The 16,926-nt window shown below is 33.0% G+C and overlaps 1 protein-coding gene and 2 long non-coding RNA genes across 4 annotated transcripts in view; all 3 read left to right on the top strand.

Moving 5' to 3' along the window:
- The window catches only part of LOC133173259 (outer dynein arm-docking complex subunit 3-like), a 69,786-nt gene that overhangs the window by 515 nt on the left and 52,345 nt on the right, over positions 1-16,926 (top strand). Inside the window, exons 2-3 of the mRNA XM_061308244.1 lie at positions 35-160; positions 398-471. Coding sequence (XP_061164228.1) covers positions 76-160; positions 398-471 — 159 coding nt within the window. The 5' untranslated portion in view covers positions 35-75. The remainder of the gene's footprint in view (positions 1-34; positions 161-397; positions 472-16,926) is intronic.
- On the top strand, positions 1,539-3,364 carry LOC133173335 (uncharacterized). Its single transcript, XR_009719025.1, has 3 exons — positions 1,539-1,578; positions 1,810-2,286; positions 2,653-3,364. It is a non-coding gene; the product is annotated as an uncharacterized LOC133173335 (long non-coding RNA).
- Positions 6,416-10,310, top strand: LOC133173346 (uncharacterized). 2 transcript variants are annotated; one of them, XR_009719027.1, is made up of 4 exons: positions 6,416-6,807; positions 7,385-7,531; positions 9,112-9,233; positions 9,811-10,310. It is a non-coding gene; the product is annotated as an uncharacterized LOC133173346 (long non-coding RNA). The 2 variants fall into 2 exon arrangements; XR_009719026.1 differs by having other exon boundaries at positions 9,086-9,233.

Genomic DNA, 16,926 nt, shown 5'->3' with positions numbered 1-16,926 from the left:
ACTATGACAGAATATGTTTATATTTTACTTGTAGAGGGTGATCGAAAGGCTTATTATGAGACATCACAATTTGCAATGAAAAAGAATAGGGAAACAATCTTAAAGCTAAGGAAAGAAAACAAAGAAGTTAGAAAGAAGCTTAGTGACTCCCTTTCTGTAAGTGATTTCTTTACTTTTCATGTGTTCTCATTGTATGAAGTTAATAACTTTATTCACTCTGATACAAATCTTTTTTTTCTTATAAAGTGATCTGCTTTTTTTTTTTCTTTTTTTTTTCTTTTTTTTTTTTTTTTTTTTATTTGCTTTTCATTGCATGAATACTTAATTTTGATTTCTAATCAGCAAATATTCTGGAAAAAAATATTTGAAATAATTGTTTAAACATATTTTTTGCAAGATCAACATATCATCAATAAAGCATTCCAAGACAGACCTGTTGAAAGAGCCTCCATGAAGAACAAAACTGACAGGGTAAGAAAAGAAGCATAACCAGGGACCTATATACTAACGGTGCCTGGCTTAACCAATAATTAATAGGGTAAAATCTGAGAGCTTAATTAAGTTTTAATAGAGAGCTGCAAATAATTATGGGAATTCAATTGAGATATGTGTAGTATAATTTTGTATTGAGTACCAGTTTTACTATTAATTACAGCTAGCAATCACTGTGATCATTCTTGTCGAAGAAAATAAATCGGACTCAACTTATTTCACCCGGAACTAAAAAAATATGTGATTACCATTGTGACACTCGATAGCTATTCCAGTTAACGCCATTTTAATCTTAAAATAGGAACAACCGGAAGGCATCTGGTAGCCATATCTGCATAAGTATTACTTGATGGACTTTGATGTTGATGACAGTGGTGCGTAAGGTGTTTTGTGTTTGGGTATAGTTTGTGGTTAGCCAAAAAGCTCTTAAAACCTGTTAATTGTTTTTACATCAATTGAGAACAACAAATATATATGCACAACAAAGGTCGTTGCATTTGTATTTTCTATGATTCCTTGGCTTCCATAGGAAATAGCATGAATTAAGACATTTTTAATGATTTTTTTAAAGGCTATTGATCTTTATTGAAATGTAAAATGTTTTCTTTAGCATTGCACATTTTTGCACGATTTTTTTGAAAGTTGGTAGATTGGTCATCACAGACAGTTTCTTGGAATCAAATTATCTGCCCTTGATATAGTCCATTTCTTTTTAGACTTCAGAAAACATATATTATTACATATATTAAGACGTAAAAAAGGCAATTGGACAGGATCTCCCATGATTTGTGGTTGGATATGAGTTTTTAAGGCTCGGGGATAAAACACACAATGAGTTTGATAAAAAAAAATCATATCCAACCAAAAACATGGGAGTTTGTTTTTATCACATGTTTTACACATATACACTGTATTATATATGTAAATCCTTAATATTTGACTTTATCAAATTCATGCAAAAACCATTGTGAGTCACAACCGTGGATAGGAAAACGATATCCTATGAGTTAAATTAAAAATTTTTTGCTCTTATTTTAGGACTTGAGAAATTACGAGTGACACAGTGACTGAATTTTTCCATAAAAGGTAAATCTCTCTCTCTCTCTCTCTCTCTCTCTCTCTCTCTCTCTCTCTCTTAAAAACGTAAACTGCTTTTATGTATGTGTGATATTTTTATTTCATTTTTTTGACTTTATTATCTTTGGCTCACTGTCTTTGTCTTTTATTTCTAGTAAATTTTCCTAAAAAAAAACTTGTATATCTAGTTTATTGTTTTTGTTTTGTGCGTATCTTCATTTTTTTATTTCATTTTTACAGCATTCATGGTAAAAATTCAGCTAACACTCACTTTTTTGCACGTAATCATGGTTCTCGCGTACGTAGGTGTTAATGAAATATACATAGCAATAAAAACGTCCAAACTTTATGAATGCTTACACCATGAAGTGTGTAACAAATTGAAAGTTGAATATACAAAAGTGAACAGAGTAAGTCTCTTATACAAAGTCAACAGTATAAGAAAGGAAATAGATAAACTCAAGAAATACAGCAACAAAGACAAAATAAATGCATACTTAAGCAATATCTTTGAATTACCACAAACCAAAAACTTATTGATAAGTAATGAAGATGGAGAGGAAGTGGAGAACAAGGAAATTCGAAAAGAGGATTCATCAAAGGAACTGAGAGAAATGAAGGAAGATGAGCGTTTGAAAGGAGAAACTCAAAATTATATCGGAGCAGAATATTGTGATTGAACACCTACGGAGAGAGAATACAGCTCTTAAAGACAAAGTAAGAGCTTTTAATGTTAGAAATACAAACAGAAAAAAACAAGAAAAAATCTTAAAAAAAAAATGTTATTAAAAGAATGAAGACAAAAGAAAATGTTGAAAAAATGTTCAAAGTGTACAGTGCAATACTATAAAAACAGTTATTGCTGACTTGAAAAAAGAAAGTGAATTTTTAATGTCAGAAAAAGAAAATAATTGTAAAGATGATGATGATGTTGTACATATAAAAAAAATTTGATTTTAGAGACAACGGTAAAGGGAAACCTTACAATTTTAAATTGAGAATCATATTATAATTTTAAAAGTAGAAACATTGGTTTAGTACATATTGCGCCAATTATTCAATCTGTTTTTAATATTCATGTAGAAATTCTACCATCAAAGAGCACGGCAGGTATTTTAACCAGTGAAATGGGCGTAGTTTGTAGAAATCATTTAAATGAAGAACTTAAGAACAGTGCAAATATCACAATACATAGAGATGCAACAACGAAGAAAGGGAAGCAGTATTATGGACTTCAGTTTAATACTGGTGACAAAGTTTTGTCTGCAGGTTTGAGAGAGGTCTTTGATGGAAAGGGGGAGACATATGTAGATATTACAAAAGATATTTTAATAGATATATCACAGAAAGAGGGTGACAGTGATACTATTTTTAACAATGTCTCTTGTTTTATGACTGACAGAGGTGCTGCCGAACAAAAAGTAAATGATATTTTAAGTAAAGATATACATCATAATGTTCATTCTTTTAAATGTTCTATTCACCCCCTCCTGCAATTTTCGGATGTATGTATAGAAGAAATTTTTAATATTGAACGAGTTGTCTTTAAGATTCCCTGGGAATGCCCTGTATATAGAGCCTTTTACTTTGTGTCTTTTAAAATCTGTTTCAAAATTATTTTACAAAGATGGGACAGGTGATCCCAATGTTTTATAAGTTTATATGAAAAATCATAGAGTTCCAGACATTCCCATTGTAAATTTTAGAGGGAATCGTTTCAATGTTATGTTTTATAATGCTGCAGGTACTTTTTTTATGCACAAACTTGTATTACAGTATTTTTATTCTTTGAAAACTTCTTACACTTTTAATCAGCGTTTTATTTTATTATGTTTGCAGAACTCTTTTTAAAGGTGCATAGACACAGATATGAAGTTTATATTTTCTCAAACTTTCTGTATAATATCACAACTTATATGTTGCTCTAGCATTTCACACGAAAATATAATTAAAAACTTATTTAATCTGGAAATTATTGAAACTACGAATTTCGGGAGGCGTTTGATTAACACAAACTTGCACTTCCACAATTTATAACTTTATCCTTAATACTTAAGAAAAGTAGCAATTTTATTGTGTATTAATGAATAATTGTTTGACGTCATGGCGTCAGACAGTACTAGATTTAGCCAAGGCTTGTCGGTCAAGTCGTTCAATAGAATTCTTGTGATAACTTGATCTTGGAAACTTCATACTATCTTAACTATCAACTGGAGAGCATGAGGAGTAAATGAAACATGCTAAACACCCAAACAAGCCACAGTATTGGAGCTGATCTGTCATTATTATCACATTATGCATTACAGGTTGCATAACATTTGGCCATTCTCGAATGCATCATTCATGTCCAGCAAAACAGAAATGAATGAAGCTGGTCAGCTCAACACTTGTCGATCATCTTTATCAGATTAACTAATGGATGTTTATTTTCAATGCATACTGAGTCTCTCTATCTTTAGAATTTTTATAAATCTACACATATTCATAATTTGCAGACGTTTCATTTATTCATAGTAAAAAAAATATCAAAGTGATTGATATATGTTGAATATTCTTTTGCTAAATGCAAAGATGTTAACAAAATTGTTCACCAATTGATGTTTAGATTTATATGTGTTGTAGTTTTTCTTTCAAAAGTACTGGCTATATCTTTGCATACATGAACAGGCCCGTTGGAAGAAATTTTAGAAATTTTCAGTTAGAGACTGACACTATCAAGGAAAAATTCCTCATAAAACATAAAGTTATAAGAAGTTAAATATAAATTACATGATTTAGGAGACCCAGTCATAAAATATAGCTATGTATAAATCGGCATAAATTGAGGGGGGGGGGGGCACTCCCCCTCCCCCGGCCGGTCCCTACGTCCATAAAAAAGGAAATTACAAGTATAAATATAGTGTTTATAGAATAAATTCATGTCCAAGTTAAAATTTATGCTGATGCCACTGATTTAAACTTTAATTATTTCTTAGCAAAAGAATTCGTTTCATTACTCAGAGTCACGTTGATTACACCAGATTTATCTTTGCTTGATTCTTCGCGTAAAAATAATGCTGAAGTCAGACAAGCTTTTTAGGAAAACTAATACTTGTATTACATCTATAATCCAGAAAATTCAGAGTAAAAATGTGCGAAAGCAAAACCCACTCACTTAAGTATTGTCAGCCCGTGCTCAGTGTTGTGTAGCTGTGTACAGAGTTTAACAAATTGAATACACGCGTGAAACATAAACTGTTTTTGTAAACAGGGCACGAGCTCTGTTGCTGTTGTCTGACGTCATGGCGTCAGACAGTACTAGATTTAGCCAAGGCTTGTTGGTCAAGTCGTTCAATAGATTTATTGTGATAACTCGATCTTGGAAACTTCATTCTATCTTAACTATCAATTGGAGAGCATGGGGATTAATGGCTAAACATCCAAACAAGCCAAAGCATTGGACCTAATTATTATCACATTATACATTACACGCAACATAACATCTGCCCACTCTCTTATACATTACAATCATTATGTACGTCCAGCAAAATAGCAGGAATGAAGCTAGTCGACACGTATGCCGAATATCCTTATTGTCTGACGCCATGGCGTCAGACAGTACTGGAATGAGAGTACCAAATCCCCGGATGTACACGTGGTTTTGTTTGTTACACAAAGTAGTATAGAGTACTGAATAGTGTGTGTTACCCGATTGGCTGAATTCAGGTATATAATTATTTTCATTTTAAAGTAAAAATATTAATGTTTGAAATAAATGATGGAATGTAGGAATATTACAGAAAATATAGAAGTACCAGGGGAGATTGTAGGAGTGGGGGTTGATATTTTTGGCATAGTGTCATTTACTGCCGATCGCTATAAGTTGTAAACAACAGCAATTTTGACCTATAAACGCCATGGGACCCTATATTTTTTTCGGGCTATTTTATAAGCGCTCAGAATAAAGTTTCAAATGGTGCCAAGGATTTGTCTGAAATCGAATTAGTAGAGTACTGAGAGAGCAAAAGGTTTGTATAGAGTTCTATGGGAAAATAATTGGTACTCTTTTCCCTATAGAGACCCCAACTTTTACAATGTTTAGTGAATTGAGAGTCATGAAAAGTTATTTTGAGCTATTTATTTGAATATTGAAGACATACCGAGAGAAAAAATAGCAAAAAACTTCATTAGTTTTTTGGGTGGGGGTTTGAGAAGAATTGTGTCCTTTGTAAAAGGGAGGGGGGAGGGCTGTAGAGAAAAAAGTAGAAATTGTACAGGATTGTGCAGTTTACATAGCCAGAGGAAGAAAGTAAGTTAAGAAAGTGCATCAGATTGCTCTTATGATGAATGTTTGTATGTATGTATAAATATATGTATGTATTATGTATACATGTACCTGCATGTATTTTTATGTTGTGCCTTATAGGTGTAGATATATGGAAGTGTAGGGGTTGTGACCTGGTGTTCATTTTTAATTAGTTTCTTAAATGTTTGCACTTTCGGTATCTTTTCGAGTAATTTTGGTGACCCTTAAAAGGGCCTTTCTTTGGTGGTCATGTGAAAGGAGCACATTTTTCGGTCTTGACATCTCATGTCTGGTAGTGCGTGTGATCTTCTGGATTGCTTCTCTTGGACTGCAGGGTGAGGAATTTGTAGTTAAGTTGTTTCTTCATTGTAGCTACAAAAAGTTCTGTATTTTCCCTTTCTTGCTGCCTGTTGTTTCATCAGGGTGGCCCTCTGTAACTCATTTTCAGCTGCTTTCCAGTTTTTGTACTTAGAGTTACTTCCCTTAGACTTGCTAACCAGACATGTAGAATTTCAACATGATGAAATCTTAATTGTTGAGACCTTAGGCTTCTGATTTTTTTTCATGAATTGCTTGGAATGGCTTTAAACTGCATGTATCACATTTGACCTTTCATGTATTTACATGTAATTACATGTAATATTGTATAACATGTACCCCACCCTTGCTGGATCCATTTTTTAAATATTCAGCTGTCGAGCAGTTGTGTAAATTGTTAATTTTTTAGAAAACTTGAAAAATATTGCTGTTTCACTAATGCTTTATGCTTAATTTGACTAACTTTTCTGATTCATTTTCATTTAAGCACTGTAGAGGATTTTCATCTTTCAGCTTCCTCGGCCCCGGGAGAGGTTGGTACTTGATCCGCATGAGCATTTTCTCTATATAAGAAGAAGACGGAGACTCGCTATCCACCTGATGTATTTTGTTGGACAGTTTTCTGTACTTTGCAGGTAAATTCTCCATCTTTTAACTTTCCAGCCTATTATTGTGTGGTACATTTTGGGGTTTGAAGTAATACTTATTGCATTTCTTGATTTTTTAAAATTGACCTGAATTTCTCTTTTCTAGGCATAAATTTCAATAATGTAGCTTATGAATAGTACTGATTAAGACTACAGAGACTAAACTTTAATTTGTTATCAAAAGGATAAACTTGCTCTTGTCTAAATTAATTGTAAACAAGTATAATAGGGGGCACCTGCTATTTCTCTAAGTGCCTTTCACTGGGGGGTGGTGAAACTTTTTTGCACATACTTATTTAACAGGAGGGGGTAGATAAGAATCAATTAGTATATTAGAGTCTTAAATTATTTACTTCTCATAAGCTTCAAAAAAATTCTGAATCACTCTTTTTAAAAACTTTCAATTTTGCTTAATTAGCCATGATTTATCAAATTTTGGAGCTTTTTTCGAATTCTGGGTAGAATCCACCCTTATGAAAAAATTGACACAAATGTGACTTTATATCATTTTATTAACATCAAAAAACAAAACCATGCAATTGTATAAATATTTTATTCATCACAGTCACAACTATATCCAGGTCTGATCACAGGAATGAAATTTACTCATTCCCTGGAACACTACTTGCAGCAGGGAGGTGTCATTAATTAAGATGGTCACAGTTTCCAAGACACTGAAGTGACAGGCCTCAAATTTCACACATGAACATTGGTAGGTATAAGGTCTTTGAAAATAACAAAATTGACTACTTCTGGGATAGGTCAATATGTAAGTATAGGAATGAGAGTACCAAATCCCCGGATGTACACGTGGTTTTGTTTGTTACACAAAGTAGTATAGAGTACTGAATAGTGTGTGTTACCCGATTGGCTGAATTCAGGTATATAATTATTTTCATTTTAAAGTAAAAATATTAATGTTTGAAATAAATGATGGAATGTAGGAATATTACAGAAAATATAGAAGTACCAGGGGAGATTGTAGGAGTGGGGGTTGATATTTTTGGCATAGTGTCATTTACTGCCGATCGCTATAAGTTGTAAACAACAGCAATTTTGACCTATAAACGCCATGGGACCCTATATTTTTTTCGGGCTTTTTTATAAGCGCTCAGAATAAAGTTTCAAATGGTGCCAAGGATTTGTCTGAAATCGAATTAGTAGAGTACTGAGAGAGCAAAAGGTTTGTATAGAGTTCTATGGGAAAATAATTGGTACTCTTTTCCCTATAGAGACCCCAACTTTTACAATGTTTAGTGAATTGAGAGTCATGAAAAGTTATTTTGAGCTATTTATTTGAATATTGAAGACATACCGAGAGAAAAAATAGCAAAAAACTTCATTAGTTTTTTGGGTGGGGGTTTGAGAAGAATTGTGTCCTTTGTAAAAGGGAGGGGGGAGGGCTGTAGAGAAAAAAGTAGAAATTGTACAGGATTGTGCAGTTTACATAGCCAGAGGAAGAAAGTAAGTTAAGAAAGTGCATCAGATTGCTCTTATGATGAATGTTTGTATGTATGTATAAATATATGTATGTATTATGTATACATGTACCTGCATGTATTTTTATGTTGTGCCTTATAGGTGTAGATATATGGAAGTGTAGGGGTTGTGACCTGGTGTTCATTTTTAATTAGTTTCTTAAATGTTTGCACTTTCGGTATCTTTTCGAGTAATTTTGGTGACCCTTAAAAGGGCCTTTCTTTGGTGGTCATGTGAAAGGAGCACATTTTTCGGTCTTGACATCTCATGTCTGGTAGTGCGTGTGATCTTCTGGATTGCTTCTCTTGGACTGCAGGGTGAGGAATTTGTAGTTAAGTTGTTTCTTCATTGTAGCTACAAAAAGTTCTGTATTTTCCCTTTCTTGCTGCCTGTTGTTTCATCAGGGTGGCCCTCTGTAACTCATTTTCAGCTGCTTTCCAGTTTTTGTACTTAGAGTTACTTCCCTTAGACTTGCTAACCAGACATGTAGAATTTCAACATGATGAAATCTTAATTGTTGAGACCTTAGGCTTCTGATTTTTTTTCATGAATTGCTTGGAATGGCTTTAAACTGCATGTATCACATTTGACCTTTCATGTATTTACATGTAATTACATGTAATATTGTATAACATGTACCCCACCCTTGCTGGATCCATTTTTTAAATATTCAGCTGTCGAGCAGTTGTGTAAATTGTTAATTTTTTAGAAAACTTGAAAAATATTGCTGTTTCACTAATGCTTTATGCTTAATTTGACTAACTTTTCTGATTCATTTTCATTTAAGCACTGTAGAGGATTTTCATCTTTCAGCTTCCTCGGCCCCGGGAGAGGTTGGTACTTGATCCGCATGAGCATTTTCTCTATATAAGAAGAAGACGGAGACTCGCTATCCACCTGATGTATTTTGTTGGACAGTTTTCTGTACTTTGCAGGTAAATTCTCCATCTTTTAACTTTCCAGCCTATTATTGTGTGGTACATTTTGGGGTTTGAAGTAATACTTATTGCATTTCTTGATTTTTTAAAATTGACCTGAATTTCTCTTTTCTAGGCATAAATTTCAATAATGTAGCTTATGAATAGTACTGATTAAGACTACAGAGACTAAACTTTAATTTGTTATCAAAAGGATAAACTTGCTCTTGTCTAAATTAATTGTAAACAAGTATAATAGGGGGCACCTGCTATTTCTCTAAGTGCCTTTCACTGGGGGGTGGTGAAACTTTTTTGCACATACTTATTTAACAGGAGGGGGTAGATAAGAATCAATTAGTATATTAGAGTCTTAAATTATTTACTTCTCATAAGCTTCAAAAAAATTCTGAATCACTCTTTTTAAAAACTTTCAATTTTGCTTAATTAGCCATGATTTATCAAATTTTGGAGCTTTTTTCGAATTCTGGGTAGAATCCACCCTTATGAAAAAATTGACACAAATGTGACTTTATATCATTTTATTAACATCAAAAAACAAAACCATGCAATTGTATAAATATTTTATTCATCACAGTCACAACTATATCCAGGTCTGATCACAGGAATGAAATTTACTCATTCCCTGGAACACTACTTGCAGCAGGGAGGTGTCATTAATTAAGATGGTCACAGTTTCCAAGACACTGAAGTGACAGGCCTCAAATTTCACACATGAACATTGGTAGGTATAAGGTCTTTGAAAATAACAAAATTGACTACTTCTGGGATAGGTCAATATGTAAGTATAGGAATGAGAGTACCAAATCCCCGGATGTACACGTGGTTTTGTTTGTTACACAAAGTAGTATAGAGTACTGAATAGTGTGTGTTACCCGATTGGCTGAATTCAGGTATATAATTATTTTCATTTTAAAGTAAAAATATTAATGTTTGAAATAAATGATGGAATGTAGGAATATTACAGAAAATATAGAAGTACCAGGGGAGATTGTAGGAGTGGGGGTTGATATTTTTGGCATAGTGTCATTTACTGCCGATCGCTATAAGTTGTAAACAACAGCAATTTTGACCTATAAACGCCATGGGACCCTATATTTTTTTCGGGCTTTTTTATAAGCGCTCAGAATAAAGTTTCAAATGGTGCCAAGGATTTGTCTGAAATCGAATTAGTAGAGTACTGAGAGAGCAAAAGGTTTGTATAGAGTTCTATGGGAAAATAATTGGTACTCTTTTCCCTATACTAGATTTAGCCAAGGCTTGTCGGTCAAGTCGTTCAATAGAATTCTTGTGATAACTTGATCTTGGAAACTTCATACTATCTTAACTATCATCTGGAGAGCATGAAGAGTAAACACCCAAACAAGCCAGAGTATTGTAGCTGATCTGTCATTATTATCACATTATACATTACAGGTTGCATAACATTTGGCCATTCTCGAATACATCATTCATGTCCAGCAAAACAGAAATGAATGAAGCTGGTCAGGTCAACACTTGTAGATTATCTTATCAGATTAACTAATGGATGTTTAATTTGAATGCATACTGAGTCTCTCTATCTTTAGAATTTTTATAAATCTACACATATTCATAACTTGCAGACGTTTCATTTATTCATAGTAAAAAAATATCAAAGTGATTGATATATGCTGAATATTCTTTTGCTAAATGCAAAGATGTTAGCTCATTTGTAACACGTTTATTTTTTTTAAATAAAACATTTCTTAATTATCAAAATTGTTCACAAGTTGATGTTTAGATTTTTATGTGTTGTAGTGTTTCTTTCAAAAGCACTGGGTATATCTTTTTATCCATGAACAGGCCCATTGGAAGAAATTTCAGAAATTTTCAGTTTAAGATGGACACTATCAAGTTATCAGAAGTTAAATATAAATTACATGATTTAGGAGACCCAATCATAAAATATAGCTATGTATAAATCGGCATAAATGGGGGGGGGCACTCCCACTCCCCCTCCCCCGGCCGGACCCTACGTCCATAAAAAAGGAAATTACATAATACAGTATAAATATAGTGTATATGGAATAAATTCATGTCCAAGTTTAAATTTATGCTGATGCCACTGATTTAAACTTTTATTGTTTCTTAGCAAAAGCATTACTCAGAGTCACGTTGATTACACTGGATTTAACTTTTCTTGATTCTTCGCGTAAAAATAAATTTGCTCAAGTCAGACAAGCTTTTTAGGAAAGCTAATACTTGTCAGATTAACTAATAGATGTTTATATTCAATGCATACAGTCTTTCTAACTTCAGTATTACATATATACGTAACTTTGCTGACGTTTGCTCACTTAAAACAAGTTTATGATTAAAATAAATAAATAACTCTCCCAAATGTTCACCAACTGATGTATAGATTTTTAATATGTGTTATATCTTTTTCTTTCAAAGCACCGATTATATTTATGTATCTAGTAAAAGGTCAGTCGGAAGAAGTTTCACGGGGAGGGAATCCACAACCAAAAATATCAATGGAGGCGGGGAGGGGGGGGGGGCACTATCAAGGAAAAATTCCTTATCATTAATCTTATTAAGCAAAAAAATTATGATGAAGTTTATACGTTATTATTTACTTGAGTTATGGGAAACAAGCATAAAGTAGCATAAGTGTTTTATAGCATATAATTGCATGTATATATCAGCAAATTACGGGGGGAGGGTCCCGAGTTCCTACGGCCATGAAAAAAATAAAATTACAAGTACATGTAATACCTGTCAGTATATATAGAATAAATTCATAACTGAATTTTAGTTCATGTTGAACGTTTTTGTTCTTAGCAAAATAATTCATTTCTGGACTCAGAATATAATGTTGAATACACTGGATTAAACTTTTTTTCATTCTTCGTATAATGATAAATTTTGCTCACGTCAGACAAGCTTTTTAAGAAAGCTAATACCTGTTAATGTTTACGTTTCGCCGGGTATGTTCAATTGTTAAACTCTGCGCACACCACTGAGCACGGACTGACAATTCTGGTGAGAGGATTTTGCTTTCTACATTTCTACTCTGAAATTTCTGCATTATAGTTTTAATATTTTTCATTAATAAACAACAAAATTGCTACTTTTCTAAAGTAATAAGGATAAAATTAAAATTTGTGAAAGTGCAAGGATGTGTGCATCAAACGCGTCCAGAAATTCGAAGTTTCAATAACTTCCAGATAAAATAAGATTTTTTATCAAATTTTCGTATGAAATGCTATAGCAACATATAGGTCATGAAATTATACAGAAAATCTGAGTAAATATTAACTTCAAATCTGTGTCTAAGCACCTGTAAGATCGCTTGGCATTTTATGCAAAATTATCACAGAACCTTATTTTTTAAAAAGCAACAAAAGTTGGAAACATTTTAGATATTGGCTCTGTATTTCAGAGACTTTTATATGTTTTAGATTTGTTTATTGAAAATCCAATTTTAGCTTGAACAATGAAGTTTCACTTTTTTATGGTTCATATTTTTATGACGAGGTTTTTGAATTTTTATTGAAAACTTCACTGAATGATAGTCTTACTTGTGTTTTTATAAAACGTCTGTGTAATGTTTTAAAAAGCAAAGCTAGTAAACTCTTTAGTGAATTTTTAACTGGAGAGAAATATTTTAACATCAGTAGGAATGAATTAAAAGAATGCCAATCATGTGATACGAATAACATCTGCCTTGAAAGACTCATGGGAGAGTAAGATTTTCATGTAACGGGAACCAGTTTGTATATGGCCGCAAAGTGTACTCAATCTGCCCCAAAATATATATGAATGGCAAAATTATCTATAAACTTTACGAAATAATACTAAGGAATAGACTAAGCCCACTAATTATGTAAAAGTACAATAACTGGTCCTGTTTTATTCAACCCAGGTTCTGAGATTCCTAGATTATGATCGACACCTTGAAATAAGAAGAAAGTTTGAATTTTAACATTTAATTTATTATGGTGATAATTCTGAATGATTTGTAGATGACAACAAATAATAAATAAGTTTCCAAAATAATCTCAAAATGTAAACAAAAAAAGAGGTAGAAAAAATAAATGAATAAATAATAACAAAGTAAATATTTTGATAACAAAAATATAATGGAGAAAAATGAGTGTGATAGCTTCAGACAAATATATCAAAATAGGTGGGAGTGAGCTTCCATACGCCATAAGAGATTCCATACAACATCCTAAAAATTATAGTGAGACACTATGCAAGTAGATTGAAAATTTCCTAAAGCCCTATTTATTACACGAGGGACAAGGCAATTTATTTATTATAAATACATGTAACACTATAAAGGCCTAGAGATATCCAATTCATCTTTAGACCAATGAGACTCTAACTAAGGACTTAGTTACATTTTACAGAATTCAGACAATGTCCTAAACAAAAAAAAAATGAACTGCAAGAGCAGTCCGGGATAAAACCCTAAGAGAGAAGAAGAGAAATCTTGAACCTTTGGGTTCTTTAGCCTAGAGTGACTTGAAAATGCCACTGTCAAGGTTTATATATAAACTCTGACCAATGAAAATCATTCTAACTAACTAGCTATAAAATTGTAATGTGAATATCTAAAATGACTTCTGATATGTTCAAAGTACAAATTGTCAACCAATGAAAAGTCAGGAAACAAAATAAGTTCGGAATGACAGCCAATATGGAAGTAAATTTAACTTGAGCACATGTGAAAACAAATAGAGTTACAAAATTAAACATCAGCGATGACTATCGGAAAATATTTAAAGGTAATGTTAGGCACTAAATATTCTAAGAAAGACAAATTAAATGTTCAATGAAAATCAAAACCGTAACACTCTTCCTCCCTTAAAACAAAAATTAAAATTTTTGTTAAATAATACTAATTAATAATGAAGAATGTTATTTCTTAAATCCTTCCACGGGGCACTTATCATCCCTAGGATTATGATCCTCTGTGAGGGAGAACAAAGGTACAGATGTGGTCCTCCGCCTCTCTTCCCTTGCCCTCTCCCGTTCCTCATGTCGGACTCTGGGACGAGGTCTTCGGAAATCTCCAGGACTGACGGACTTGTTGTTTATCACGGTCTCTCTCCGTATGTTTTCGGAGGTAGAGTTATGCTTTTTCCTCATGTGCCTCCGGACCTCGTACATTTTAATGTCCTTCAGGTGGTACATAGGACAGTGGTAGATGGTGACATACCGCCTATGAAAACGGTGGAAGTGGCTCCAGTAACTCACAAGTCTTCTGAAGAAGTGGGTCCACGAAGGGCATCCGATAACAGGACACATCATGCCGTCCTCCGGCCACTCGTCGCACATCTCCTCTTCCTCAAATCCAGTGATTTCATCTTTAATTGGGTGTAACTCTAATATATCCTCCATGTCTATAAAATTGAGTATATCATTAAATTAATTATAAAATCACTATGTATTTTTATTTTAGTAAATATATATTTTAAATTTCTTGGTGACTCCATAATCTGAAACTAAATTTGAAAATTACATCTTAATGAAAGATTGTAATATCTAAAATCTGTTATATGGAATAAGTCAGACATATCAATAATTACTATCGTGCAATCAATGTACTTCTCAAATACGCACTTGTTTGTATGTAGAGGCCTCTACTAATTTTACTCCTAGCAATTACAAGTCTTACCTAATGGTTTTGAATTCCAACACAATAAAGGGAGATAACTCAATCATGTTCATCTACGGAATTGTAATAAAATAATCACAGTTTCTCTCAATGAATCATTATCTATTTTATTGATATTGGAAAAGTCTGAAATGATGTGAAAAATAACTGTCAAGAACCGTTTGACTTCTAGATAACTAATAAAATGAATCAACTACGGCGTTTCATTTCCAAAAATATAACATTTCTCATTGACCGTATCCAATAAAGTCAAAACAGCAATAATATGAAGAGTTTCAGAACGGAGACTTAGAAAACTGTTGTTTTAGATTTTAGAAAAAAACCTCCTCAACATAAATAAAAAAAAAATGAAAACATATTCATTAAGTGTTATCAATACAAAAATGACATTATGTCATTTTAAAAATATCTATGTACATGTATAAGGAGTTTATTGGTTCAAGGAGAATAGAGATCCCTTGGTTTAATTCGACGGCCAACTCTTGACCTTTTATATTCAGGACTTGGTTCTGGAATAAAATCAGCTAAAAATGACTCCTCTTCACTTAAGAGTTTATTATCTACAGGTTCAGAGGTAATTTCTTGAGAAATTGATTCTTCAAGGGGAGTAACTAGTGGTATCCAACTAGGCGGGGGAGAAATATCTTCATAAGGTTTAAAGTGGTCTACATGGACTACAATACATGAACTTTCAGGTGTTTTCTGTATTTTGTAGGTCACTTCTGTAAGTTTTTAATTACTTTGTAGGGTCCTATACAACCCAAAGCTAACTTAGCTCCTGCTGTAGAGGGTACCATTAAAACACATAATCACCCTGTGAAAAATGTCTAGGTTTAAGACCTCTATCATAATACTTCTTTTGTTTTACTGTGGCTCGCTTCAGATTTTCATTAACAAAATCATGAGTTTCAGAGGGAACATATCTCAACCATTCCACATATTCAACTGGGCAAGTGGGATTTGGGCTATCTTGGGGGTTTCCTAATATAAGATCAACAGGACTTGAAATTTCATGACCAAACATGAGCAAGTTAGGTGAACAACCAGAGCTTTCTTGAACTGTAGACCTATACGCCATAAGAAGAAAAGGTAAGTTCTCATCCCAATTGTTCATATTCTTATTTGCATAACTGGCTACCATTTGTTGCAGTGTCCTATTATATCTTTCTACTAACCCATCGGACTGTGGCCTATAAGGTGTAGTCCTTGTTTACTCTATAACAAGTTTTTCACATAAAACTGAGAACAATTCTGACTCAAACTCACGACCCTGATCAGAATGGATCTGCTTTGGAACACCAAATCTACAAATAAACTCATTGACAACTTTATCACCTACAGTCAATGCAGTATGATTGGAAACTGCATAAGCTTCAACCCATTTCGTGAAATAATCGCAAAGAACTATAAGATATTCATTTCCATCACCTGTAATAGGAAGAGGCCCTACAATGCCTATACCAACTCTATCTAAAGGTGCACCAGTAACTGATTGACAAAGTGCTGATTTACCTAACCCTGGACCACTTTTAGCTCTTGCACACATATCACACTGTTTACACCAACGTTTAATGTCAGAAGACATGCCTGGCCAATAAACCCTACGTTCGATGGACTTAATGGTGCGTTCTCTGCCTAAATGTCCTGCAGTTCTAGATTCATGTAGTTGGCAAAATATTGTATATCTGATTTCCTTAGGTACAACTAACAATAATTTTTCACTATCATCTGAATTTTTCCATCTATAATAAAGGATATTGTCAACAACTGTTAATGACTCCCATAATCCCCAAAGTGTTTTTAATTCTGGAGATACATCTAATACAACATGACGGGGTGGTTTTGTAATGAACTTTTCTTTCAGACTAATAATTTGTTTTAATGCATGTTCATTCTGTTGCAAGTTAGATAACTCTTCGTGTGACCAAGTTTGTAACCAGTTTGCCTCAAGATTACCACTGAGAGAATCTGTTGATGTATTGGACTGGTCTCCTACTTCTGATTCATTATCTTTAGTCCTTTAAGGAGCTACTCTATTTATGA

This window comes from Saccostrea echinata, unplaced genomic scaffold, assembly GCF_033153115.1.
Source record: "Saccostrea echinata isolate AGI-Se365-2 ecotype Australia unplaced genomic scaffold, CSIRO_AGI_Sech_v1 ptg000056l, whole genome shotgun sequence".
Lineage (NCBI taxonomy): Eukaryota > Metazoa > Mollusca > Bivalvia > Ostreida > Ostreidae > Saccostrea > Saccostrea echinata.
The sequence above is the reverse complement of the archived record's forward strand: the minus strand, read 5'-3'. Positions and strand labels throughout refer to the sequence as shown.